General features: G+C 49.5%; 1 protein-coding gene across 4 annotated transcripts in view; it reads right to left on the reverse strand.

Annotated features, from left to right (window-relative positions):
* GRIP2 (glutamate receptor interacting protein 2) overlaps positions 1-12,175 on the reverse strand; it is an 86,280-nt gene that overhangs the window by 32,530 nt on the left and 41,575 nt on the right. For all 4 annotated transcript variants that reach the window (XR_008468750.1, XM_054216562.1, XM_054216560.1 and 1 more), the window contains 5 exons: positions 9,349-9,474; positions 8,301-8,453; positions 7,884-8,070; positions 2,018-2,163; positions 1,274-1,354 (listed from right to left, as the gene is read on the reverse strand). Coding sequence is in view for 3 of the 4 variants with exons in the window: in XM_054216562.1 (XP_054072537.1) it covers positions 1,274-1,354; positions 2,018-2,163; positions 7,884-8,070; positions 8,301-8,453; positions 9,349-9,474 (693 nt within the window). In the remaining variant the exon portion in view is untranslated. The remainder of the gene's footprint in view (positions 1-1,273; positions 1,355-2,017; positions 2,164-7,883; positions 8,071-8,300; positions 8,454-9,348; positions 9,475-12,175) is intronic.

Genomic DNA, 12,175 nt, shown 5'->3' on the forward strand with positions numbered 1-12,175 from the left:
TCAAATGTTAAATACTGTGCTGTTATTTCTTCAGGATTATCCTCATGGCACAAATAGGGGAAGCGGGGAAGAGGGAGAAGAAATAACACAGGGTGCAAAGCCATCACCCTGTCCACGTTCAAATCACTCCCGAGAATCACCCCACTTAGACCAGAACACCTCCAATTAACTCACTGACTAACGCTGTAAACGCCAAGAGGTAATTGCAAACAGCTTATCTATTTTAATGAAACCTACTTTTAAAGTGTCCCTAGCGAGTCCGCTCCCCAGACACAGCTGGGTCCACGCTCCTGAGGGCTCACGCGCAAGATCCCATTACTGCAGTTTCACAAGTTGCTTTGTTTCAGCCGAGAGGTGGTGGCGGCCTCTGGGCACGGCAAATCCGAGATGATTCAACGCAGTTTACCCAGCAGTGAAAGAGGGATGAGTGACGTGAGACCTGCTCACATCTGCCATAACGGAATAGTTCACTGATGCGAGGCGTAATGAGACCTCTAGTTGGCCCGAAATTTGGGATGGATCTGCTTATATCATCCCCTTACAGCATCCTCTCCAAAGAGGCCAGAAGGTCTTTAAATGAAAAATACGCTTCAGAAGAGAAACAAAGATAATTAATCAAGAGTGAGCAGAGGAGAGAGAAAAGAAAGAAAAAGGCTTATGTCTCGTTCTCTCCTTGCCCACCAAGTCCTGGCATGGGGGTGTCCTCCTCCGTGGCTGGGGTTCGTCAACGCAATGACTCCCAGCAAACCCTGCCCAGCACCCTCCTGTCCCTAAAGTGCCTTCCCCCCACCTCTAAGGCCAGCCATCCTCTTCCTCCTCCTCCTCCTTATCTTGGCACTTTCCCCTCTCTACCCTTCAAGCTGTGAGTTCACCCCACACTTACTCTCCTCCCTCCACACCTCTCCCTGCAAGGATCCCACGAGATCCAGGGAATTCTTTTTTAAAAGGAACACAATACAGCTGTGAGCAAGGAAACAAAAATAGCATTATTAATAATATAATATAACATAATATTATTCTGCAGCACTGACCAGCCGATCAGTTGAGACGCATCCTTTGCCCCAACCCTTCACGCAGCTGCTTTTCTCTGCAGCCGCCAGCTCGTGGAGGCAGGAACCACACATCTAATTCAGTTTGGGATATATCACAAGCACCGTGAGCGCTACCAGGAAACCCCACGTAATCTTATCTCTCTCCGTTGGGGCCCTGTGATGTGCCAGGGTGGAAAGCAGCGGCTTTTGCAACTGCTAGCGCAAGTCTGAGCAATACTTACAGCTGATTGTAATTCCAAGCTCTACACCTCTTTTCTTGGGCAATTTAACGTGGAAAGTACCGCTGCTGGGTATGACAGACTCTATAAAACCAAAAACAGACAAAAAAGAAAATAGGAGAAAAAAGAGAGTTTTCAGTTGCATGGATAGTTTCTTTGGAACCAGGAAAAACAAGCCCATAAAACTCAGCTTTATTGGTTCAAATAAGGTTGTTATGTGAGGCCCTGCAGACTTTAGGTTAAAATTTGGATTCTCATTAAAAATACATGCTCTGAACGTCAAGCGAAGTGCTCACATCATGCTGTAGTTCAAGACAGAGGCAGCTCTGTCAATGTAAAAGGGAAAAAACTTTTTTCTTTTTTTTTTTTAAATACAAAGCTGAGCTTTAGCCCCAGCCAATAGCTTTGGGTCCCTCCTTGCTTCAAAGCCATAAATTAATATTATTTGTAATAATGAGCAAATATTTAAAGTGCAGGTGGCCTCTTCATCTACTACTTAGGCTTATCTCAGCCAAGTGGCGAGCACAAGGCACTTATGAAAGGATCAGAACAAGGACCCACCACCTCGGTGCACATTAGAGAACGATGAGAAATGGGAAAGGTCCTCACAGGGTCTTCTCGCTCTTCCCTCTGAGCTCTACCAAAAGCCTCATGTATTTGTGTGAATACACTCCCTCCTACGGGTTAGCAAAGGCACCGGCAGAGTCCTGCTGGTAGCGCGGAGCAGCAGTTCCTTTGGCAACATACCTGCAACATCAAATTCAATCTCGAGCACCACTTTGTTCGTGAGCGCAGCATCACGCAAAAGCTGATTAGCTTCCTCCATAGTTCCATCCTCAGTCGCAATGCCGTTAATAGAAAGGACTCTGTCTCCTACTTGCAGCAGCCCACACCTGCAGTCCACATTGGGAAAGGAGGGAAAGGGAACAAGTAGGCAGGGAAAAAGAGGAAAGGAGAAAAAAAACAACCCCACAACCAGGCATGAGTTACTTTTCCCAAGCAAATCTGTTACAAGACACAGAGCAGTGACAAAACCTGCAGAAGTGGCCCCAAAGAGAAGATAGCTCATTCTGCAATGCCCGTCCCAGTGTCAAGAGCCCTTGGAAGGCCACAGGGCAGCAAACCCGTGTGGTTTGCTTAAGTTCAGACATAGTTTGCTCCTAAATAACCATTTTTGGTCATATTTCCTGCAATTTCCAGGAAGAAAAATAAAAATAATAACCCTCACCTTCCTAAAAGTCAACACCGTGTCCAAGAGATGAGAGTGATAAACACAAGGCACGTGCCCTCCTACCCTATCTAACGGTACATGGCTCTTTCCATGTGCCTGCGCCCTCTGAAACCGAAACTAATGGCACTGAAAATTGCACGGAGTCCTCTGCTTAATACATGGCTAATATTGAAGCTACAATCCAATGAACTCGCCGAAATGTCTCAGCAAATTGGATAATCATTTATCCCTTGTAATTGCATTTCTAGAAGCCAAATGTACATTGATACTGCCTAACTGCCTTGAAAGGCCAATATTATTCTGATGCGATATTGCACCAATATAACCACAACTGGCACTTTGGGGTTTTTGGTTTAGACCCACTTTCTCCAAGAGCACGGATCAGCAGATTTTTTTTTACTTCGCAAGAAAAACAATGATGGCAAGGCTACGTTGCAGATGTACTGCTACAGCATGGTTCGTCTCTTGGGACCCCTCTGTATTTACAAGCAAGGTTTTTTTCACACGTGAATGACTACATTCAATATTCGCCCTCCCTTCTTTTTTTTTTTTTTTTTTTTAAATATACCGTAACACCAGCAAGACAATCCTCCACCTTACTGAGCTGGCTCACAGCTCTACAAAATAAAGAGTGTAGTGATCCCGGTGACCAGCCATGGGCAACTGCTCATCTTCCTTCTCCTCCATACCCTTCGTCAGCTGTTTGCTATAACCACATCTTTTCAGATTTTCCACTTATCACCTGTCTATAAGGCAACACGCTTTAACAGAGCCCGGGAAACCATTCCTCCTCCATCGCCAACATAAGCTACAGAGCGGTCCCCAAAATAGGTTGAGGGTTACGGGAACAAGTCTAAGGTTCACCTCTACGTTTGGAGTTATGTTACCACAAAGATTTCCCAGAAGGCATTAGCTATCCTGTTTCGAGCCTTCCCCAGGGAATGTTTATTCCCCTGCTCTTTAAAGATCAAGCACATCCTTTGCCCTCTCTTTTCTGGATGTCAGCTCCCACTGATATTTCCCAGAAGACAGCTTCTTTTTCACTAATCCTTCCAGCCACTCTTCATCACTCACACCTGATTCAGTTGTAAGAAAACATGGTACCGCAGCTTCCAGGCACACAAAGATAACATCAAAGGCAACAGACACTGACTGCATTATTCACCTCCAACCAACAGAATGTATACGAAAGGCCAGGTTATCAAGAAAAAAGACACGCATCCAAATTCAAGGAGAATGCACAAGAACAACATTTTTTGCCAGTGGCTCATCAAAAGCTGAGATGTGAGCAAGTTTGGAGAGAGCCTAGGGAGGTTATTAGACTGGTAGGAAGGTATTAAACTTGCAGTATATTTATGCTGCTGCCTGAGTCCATGCCATCCATGGAAAAACGCTGGCTATTTTATGAGATGTAAATTCAGAATTGTTTGTTCAAGGAGACTTGGATTAGGACAGACAACTCCACGGTGTATAAATGAATCCACCCTTGCGAATAAATTACATCAAGTTTAATTACAGTCCTTTACTGGACTATGCAGCCACATAGATGCACTTGGAAATACCAGCTTACAAAGACGGCAAGGACTATGACAGAGGTGCCTCCTCCAGCACCGAGAGCTCTCTTTTGCTATGGCCAAAATGCACCTTTCGGAAAGGAGGGATCAACCTGTGCATCCCACAGATATGACTCTCATTTCAAGGTCACACAAGGACACAATCCATTTTGGCACCACTGTTGCAGCCCCGAGGGCTGGGAGATCACCGGATACTTTCACACGGCAAACATTTGCCACCTTTCTCACCAGAGCTGCCCTCTCACAAAACAACCACCTCTTGTGCTTCGTCACTCAAGGTAGATCTGCCTGGGTGTTTTACAGCCGATAGCTCTGTTAGGTCAGAAGTATTTTATTTCTTTTACTATTATCCTCGGTCGACCACAGTTGTTTACGCTGCAGTCTTGCAGGTTTATAAAAGTTTGCGGAGTGAAGCCACAACCTTCTGGCTCCCTCCACAAATGCAAGGAGACCCGACATGCCTTGTTAACCCTTCAGAATAATTCCAGAGACACCCGTTTCCAGCTGCCATGTGCCCTGGCGTTGGAAGCAGGTCCCAGGGAGCCAAGGGTCCTGCAGACCTTTCCTCGGCTCTGCTGTGGGATCCCACACAAACCTTTTCGACGGCTTTTGCAAAGAGAGGGCATTTGTCTCAGAGATGCGCAGTCTAACATCAGAGCTTACAAAGTGCTTTGAGATCATGGGAGAAGTGCTTAAAAATCAGAAAGGACAAAAGTACATCTCCTGGAGTAAATGACAGCCCTATGGATGTGTTGGAGTCCACGTTGGGAATGTCTCCCTGGGATTGCAGAGATTTGCATTTTGTCATGACTCATTCCTTGGGCTCAAAGACAGCAACAGAGCTGTGGAGGTGTCTTGCTAGACACAGAGCAGCGCCTATCCAAGCCCTGGAGAGGATATGTGCTAAAGATCTTACTCAGCATCATCAGCATCTGCACAGTCACTCCAGCTGTGGGGTGAGCAGCCGCAGCTGTGACCATGGCGACATTGCTGGCTACAGAAACCAATCTGCCGTGCTCTTTCATGCCCCGGAGCTGGCCTACCCAGGTCAGACGTGCACATCTGTGTGTGTCTATACATCTGTGTGCGCACATTGGTGGGTGGGTTCCAGCCCCCAAAAGATCAAAGCTTCGCTGACAGCTTCACCCAGCTGCTAAACTTCCCTTTTGCAAACCATTCATACTCAAAAGCCAGAAACACAATGATCAAACAACTGTGTCTGAGTAGAGCTAGAAAACATGTAACTCAGCAGGAAGCATTGATTTTGGATACCGGGATGGAGAAGCCAGACACTCTCCCACTGCTGTCAATGACAGCTGGGGCAGGAAGGACACAAAAGCTGCGTGTTTCAAGGCAGCCAAGAGGGGACGTCAGGCATCTTCCTATTCCATCCTCCCTGCTGATAACAGGGGCTGAATCATTGTCTCATTTGGAGCCCAGAGGCTTCATCTTGCACCCAGGAAACAAAACAACAGGTGGGGAGGGAGGTCTATTAGAGGCTATTGGCTGTAAAACAAATCACAAGTCAGGGAGGTGACAGCTTTTGCTTCAAACTGCCTGCCACAAGCTAGGACGAAGCAGATAATAAATGTGAGGCAGCCCAACCTCCCTGAAAAGAGGGTGATGCCATCCTCCTCCCTGGTAGCACTCAGATTTGCTAGACATGCAAGAGGCAGCTCCTCCGCAGCAAGCCAGGTGGACCAAGCGATTGTGGATCCTGCCCTTGTGCAACAGCACACTCGGATTCACAGGTCTTGCACGGGAGAGTGTGAACACGCAGGACAGACCCAGCTGCTGAGCCCCATCCCTGTGTCCCCACCGCTCACCCTCTTCTGCAAAGGGCAACAATTGCAGTACAACTGCGTAGCTCAGCCAAGAGCCCGGCTTGGTAAAGGGGAGAAAAATGGCTCTAATGTCTTGGGCTGCGGTTACAGCAGAACCTCTCAAGGACAGGGAATAAGGTACCTAGGAAGGATGGAACAAACAAGCTCTGTGGGATAGCAAGAAACAAGAAGCGAAATGAAAACATAAAACTGCCTTTTTCGCCGTGCTGCAAAGCCAGTGCACTTATCACTTCAAGATGGGAGGAAAGATAGTGTTTTCCTGGCAGCTAGGAAGAGCAGCACAGTCTAGGAAAGGAAGAAATATACCCCAGAGATTTAATCCCCAAATCAAATCCAGGCTGCAAACGCAGAGAGCATTGCTCCCTGTTGCCAGAAGGCAGAAGGCGGCGGCCAGGAGAGCGCGAATCCTGCTGGGTGGGCAGCCCACAAGGAGAGCAGCGTGTGCGACACATTAGAGCCAAGCGAGACTGCGCCGCGAGTCTTTGCTTTTGCTCCAGGCTTGGCAAGAGGATAAAACAAAGCCAGGCGGATTTCAGCACATCTCCCTCCTCTCCTGGGACAGCAGGCTTTGTTGCTGCCTGATTTATAAAAGGAGTTTGGTGCTTTGGAACGTGAGCCAAATTCACTCTGGTAACAGAGGATAAAAAAAACAAAACGCCATCAATTTCCTTTTTAAACCCGCTTCAGAAACAAACAAACACTCAAAAGGCATAAAAGGCTTTTTTGAAATCTCTCTTAACCTGTATCGCTCAGGACAACTCTTTTTCCTGTCCCCGTCCTCCCACAGGCACAAGCACCAGGCACTTGTGCTCCCCCCTGCCTCTGCATCGGCCGCCTGCAGGAGCTGCCACGCAGAGACCGCTCTGCACGGCGAGGACCTGCCTTTCCTTTTGCAGGTGCTTTCCCTGACGTACGACTCCCCCGTGTGCTGTTTTCCCAGGCTGGCCTGGGGACACCAAACCATCAGCACATGCTGATGAGGCCCTCGGAGACTTCTCCTTCCACGGAAGGGTCTGCAGCGGGCGCTGAGCACTGCCACATCATTGCACCTCAGGCAGCCCTAGGCAGGATGGACCACCAGTGGAAATCACAGGTGGGAGGAGAAACCAGCACGGGGGCGTAAGTGCCAGCTTGCTCACCCCTCGCTATTTCATCTGCCTAACGAGACCAGCTCTCCTTTCTGCCCCACAAGAGCTCAAGCCATGCTGGGACCTGGTCCATTAAGTAAGAAAAACCTTGCTAGAGGACATATACGTTGTAGCACACAGACACTCAAACAGACTTTAAATCCAGCCAGCAAGGGCATTGGGAAAAGTTTAGCTAGGGCAGCCAGAGCTCCTGAGCTTAGGCTCAGCCGCCGGAGGAGTCATTGCTCCCGGTGCCCCAGGGGGTGACAGGCAGCAGTTAACACCGTTCCTCTGTTCCGTTCTTTTCCCAGCATTATAGAGCCAAAAGCAAAAGTGCTTCTTAAATGCAGCACCTATCTGCTCCTCAACCAGAGCCCTCCTCTGCAGCTCAAAACCCTGGCTTTGAGGCCAATTTATATAGCTGGGGTGGCTCTGCTACATAAAACCAGGCAGAAAACACTTCCCTGAGCCCACTCGTTTAGATCTTTCCCCTTTCTGCACCCAGACAAAGCCTTTATCTTTTGAAGAGAAAGGACAAAAAAAAAAAAAAAAAAGGAATGGGAATGGCACTCTCACACAGACACACACTCCCTTCCTCCTCCTCCTCCCAGAACAGCCGCAGCCTGGTGCCAAGACGTTCACCTGGGATGCGAGGGAGGCCGCGGTCAGCCGACGAGTGCAGAAATGGCAGTGACAGTAAACCATGCCCAGTGAAGAATGGGAGATATTACAAGGATGATAGTAAATATCTAAATGAGCCTCTGAGGAGAGAAAACAAACCAAACCATGAAATGCTCAGCAGCAGCACCATCAGCATCCAAGGGCAAGGTCTCTAACCTCTCTGCCGGGCTGTCAGGCTCAATAAAACGGACGAGAGGTGGGGAAGACAGGGTTTCGGTAGCAAAGATGCCTCCCTGGAGCTGGAGTCCGAAGCCATTCAAAGGGTCTCCCCTGAGCACCACCTCTGTCGTCTCCGTGTGGACTATCTGCCCGCCAGGACCCACCGTGCTGGAGGCCAGCGACACTGAGAGGGAGAGAGGCAGAAGGTCAGGGTAGCCACGGTCAACATAGCAGGTCTGCTCACAGACCTCGGTCTGGCAGCGGTGGGGACTGTGACCGAGGATAAGGGAGGCGCTGACAATACCGAGAAGAGCGGTCCTAACCCAGCTAACAGTCAACAATAAGGACAATAAGGACAGCAAGTCAAGCTTGCACACCCCCTCCAACCCAGCCCCAGCCCACTGCCACTCTTACATGAGCTCTTGTGCTCCTTCTTCTTCTGCCTCCTCCTCAGCATGGTGGTGCGGGGGCTCATGGGGTGGGAGCTGCGAGGTAGCGTGTTCGAGTTCTGGCAGGGGAAGCCCTGCGCGTTCATGGTGGGAGACGAGAAGTTGGCAGCCACCAGAGCTGGGGAAATACAGAGCATGTTAAGGATGCGCAGAGAGACGTGCAGCAGTAGGTTCACCCAACAGGTCTTCACCAAACATCTAATGGGTTCTGACTCACTCCTCCTTCCCAGCTCCAGGGCTCAAGTCAATGTGAGAACCTTGTCCTGGGCTTGCAGCTCCAGGAGAGCTGTGAGGGTAAGCTTGGGCTCAGGATGGACATTGCCCTCTGGTGTCACTGGGCTGCCTGTCACTGCAGCATCCAGGCCAGCAAGTAAGAAGCGCGTCATGGATGCAGGGCAGCCAACAGCAGGTTAGCATGATGGCACTAACGAAACTTAAATACATACAAAGAGAAACCATGGCTTGAACTTGAGCTGCTGGGCAATGGATCTGCCCTGTTTACTTCCCACAGTTCGGACACGGCGCAATGTCTCCTCCTCCCTATCTTGCTGCCATGAGACAAGAAACCTGGGATTGAACAGAGCCTGCTTCCCGCAAGAGTTGGGTTTACAGATTTTGAAGCAGGCATAATCCTGCTGCTAACATGCTGTGTGGCACCAGGGCTGAGCTGCATGCGTTGTTGTGTCCGGTTCCTACACGTCACCAGAGATGCCCTCTTTGTCCCACAGCAACTCATTTTTGCCGTATGAAACCAGGCAGCGGGGTGTGGGGTTAGAGGACGGGAGCATGGGTCTGCCCAGCATTCTGCTCTCGTTGCAGTTACCAGATCTGTACGTGCTGGGCTGCAGGTACTGATTTCGTACCTCAGCACTGGACCCGTAGAAACAGACTCAGGTGACTGAGGAGGAAACGAGTGACAAGCCAGGCTACGGAGTTGGGTCTTAAGGAAATGGAGGGGCACCACACAAACAGGCATGCGCGGGGACAGGGGCAATGCCGTGCGCTGAGGTTACATTTGCAGTAATCCTGTCCAGATGTCTGGTTCCAAGTGGGTGTCTTGCAGTGCCCGGGGTGGTGGGTGTGACAGTAGTTGACACAGGGATCCCAGCAGTGGTGGTGGTCACTCTTCTGCACCTTGACTGATGGCACCCAGGGGAGCAGAAATCACCACAGACAGGGAGAAGTGAGAGAAACAGAAGGTAAGAAGTATAAGCCAGGATGTTGTAGAAAAGAGCCCTATACTGGCTCTGAATAAATCAGGACCCAGCCACAGCGTGTCAAGCACCAGCAGCGAAAACGCATCCCCACATAACCTCACGACACTTGATGCGAAGTGGCAGAAATTCACCCTTTCCCCATGAAAAACTCCACATCCTGAGACAACGGCCTGACTAAGCCATGCTGGCAGGGCACAGATGTCATTTCCATTTGCAGTCTGTTGTGCGACGTGCAGAAGCTCCCTCCAGCCACAAGTTTCCCCGCAGAGGCCATCAGCATTATCCGACAGCGCCGGGGAAACCTCCTTGTGCTGTTTCCCACCTTGCTGCCGGAGCTGCCCTCCCGGGGACAAGGCGCAACGCCTTCTGCACATGCCAAGGACTGCTTTGAGCACTTTGCCTGGCTCCAGTGTTTGGTTGTTTTGCAGCTGCTGTTGGCTGGGAATCCATCACAGGGTGCACACATGGAAGAAAGAGAGAGGCAGCAGAGGGCCACCTCCAGCCCACCAGAACAAAAGGGATTTTATACACCACTGCTTAAAGGCAATTACAGAGGGCCACCAACACAGGAGAAGATGCCAGTGCTGTAGCAAACACAAAATTAAAACATGGCACCAACATGGCAGACTCTATTCAAGGCCTCGCAACTGCTTTAGCTTCAACCCTAACCCCAGCCCAGAACATGTTGGCAGAAATCTGTTGCAAGGTGACATCCATCATCTGGAAATCCCTTGTCCCAGAAACTGCAGCTTTGCGACACCAGGTCACGATGCCACAGGTCTACCCTGGAATGCCTCAAACACCCCTCAGACGCAGGTCTCTTGTCTGTTCTCACTGACGCTCCTTTGGCCCCTGGGCAGCACAGGGTCACTTTGGTTTTCCTTGCCCAGCAGCGCTGGGGTTTCTCTCCCCAGTCCCTGCACCTTGCTGTCTGGATCTCGTTTCTTCCAAGAGGCTGGCTAATGAGCAAGACTGCAACTGTCTCTTTTATTCAGCTAAGCGTGAACGACATCCCGCAGCAGAGCATCACTGGAGCCACGAGTTATCCCAGAGCTCCTAACCTCGCAACCAACTTGCAGAGACTGGCAACCACCTTTCCAGGATGAGATCTCCTCCAGGCTCTGTGTCCTCCAAGTAGGCAGAAACGCCACCAGCCCTGGTACCACCAGAGCTTTCTGAGAGTGCAAACCCGCCACAGGGACTCAGTTTATTTAGTGAGTCCACCCAGACATCTCATCTAAAGGTCATCTGTTAGTGCCTTTAACAGTGGAAATCTATTTCCTGTGCATGCATCACAGGCATCAAATCACTTAGGTCAGGTTTTCCAGCCAATATAATGATTATATTTAGTCTTTGCTAAACATTTAGTGACTTGAGTACTTATTCTATCAAGCTCTCAAAAAATCCACTTCCAGCTCTGGGGTCTCTATTTTGTGGATTCCAAAGTAAATTCAGAGCCAGGCAGCTTGTAAAAACAAAAATCAAATGAATAAATGTAGCCACATCTAGACAAAAAAGGAAAGTTCTTAATAAAATTAAATACTTTGAACATGAGGGACAGAGCTTATGGGCATATATACAAAATCGTTTAATCCATTTAAAGTAATTAAAGCTCTCCCATTTGTCTATAAATTCTTAGCTTATATCTGACACGACAGAAAAAAGTGCCTTTGAAACTCAGATGTCAGTGCATTGGGAAAGAGAAGAGATTTTGGACAATTCCATGACAAAAACCTACAACAGCTTTCCCCATGCTTTCGTACATCATCCCTGCTTGAGGAAACCCATCCATCCCAGCACCGCTCCCAGGCACCACCCGCTCCCACTGATCTTGGGAGCAGGGCGTAATCCTCCCCCAAACTCTCCAATGCCCCCATTGCCACAGAGAAAGCAAACTCAGTTTGACAAATCCGTGCTTCAGCATCAGACCGTATTTTTGCGTGGCAGCTGCAGGTTCAGATCCCTCTCCACCTCCTCAATAGCTGGATTTTGATTGCACGAGAAGCCACGTTTAAAAAATATAATGACAAGCCCCACACAGGCACACACTGGAAGGACTTCAGCAACTGCTGAAGAGGGATGTGTCTGCACGGTCTCCTCTCCTTGGCTGTATTCCTTGGGCTTCACTCTCTCTCCAACCATGACAGTTCACTTTCGCATGTCCCGTTTTTCCTTCCTGCCCCTGTTTGTTTCCCTAAGCTCAAAAAAACCAGCCTGTGGACTTGGCACTTGGTGTCTGGAGCACAAAGCAGCGTCTCTCCCGGGTCCGAATGTAGTTTGTCAACTTTGGTGCGGTTCCTCAGCTGCTCTCCATGGGCTGCACGGCGCTGTGGCTGGTTACACCACCGAGGAGCACTGCTTGGCGAGCTGCTCCTGTTGGCCAAAGCGCTCGCCCTTCTGTCCCCACCACCTCCCTTTCCCATCCCCATCAGCGCTGGGGAAGGTGTAGGCCCAAGCACTGGTCTCCAGCCACACACCTCTGCCTCCTAACAGCCGTGCGGATGAGCAGCATCCTTCCCTGTGATCCTTCACGGGCTAAAGAGTTTAATCAAAAATGGGAACAATTGTTACATCCCTTATTTTTGGTGTTAATGTGTTTCAGTTGTTCTCCTAAATTTGTGTT

Source organism: Rissa tridactyla, chromosome 10 (assembly GCF_028500815.1).
Source record: "Rissa tridactyla isolate bRisTri1 chromosome 10, bRisTri1.patW.cur.20221130, whole genome shotgun sequence".
Taxonomy (NCBI): domain Eukaryota; kingdom Metazoa; phylum Chordata; class Aves; order Charadriiformes; family Laridae; genus Rissa; species Rissa tridactyla.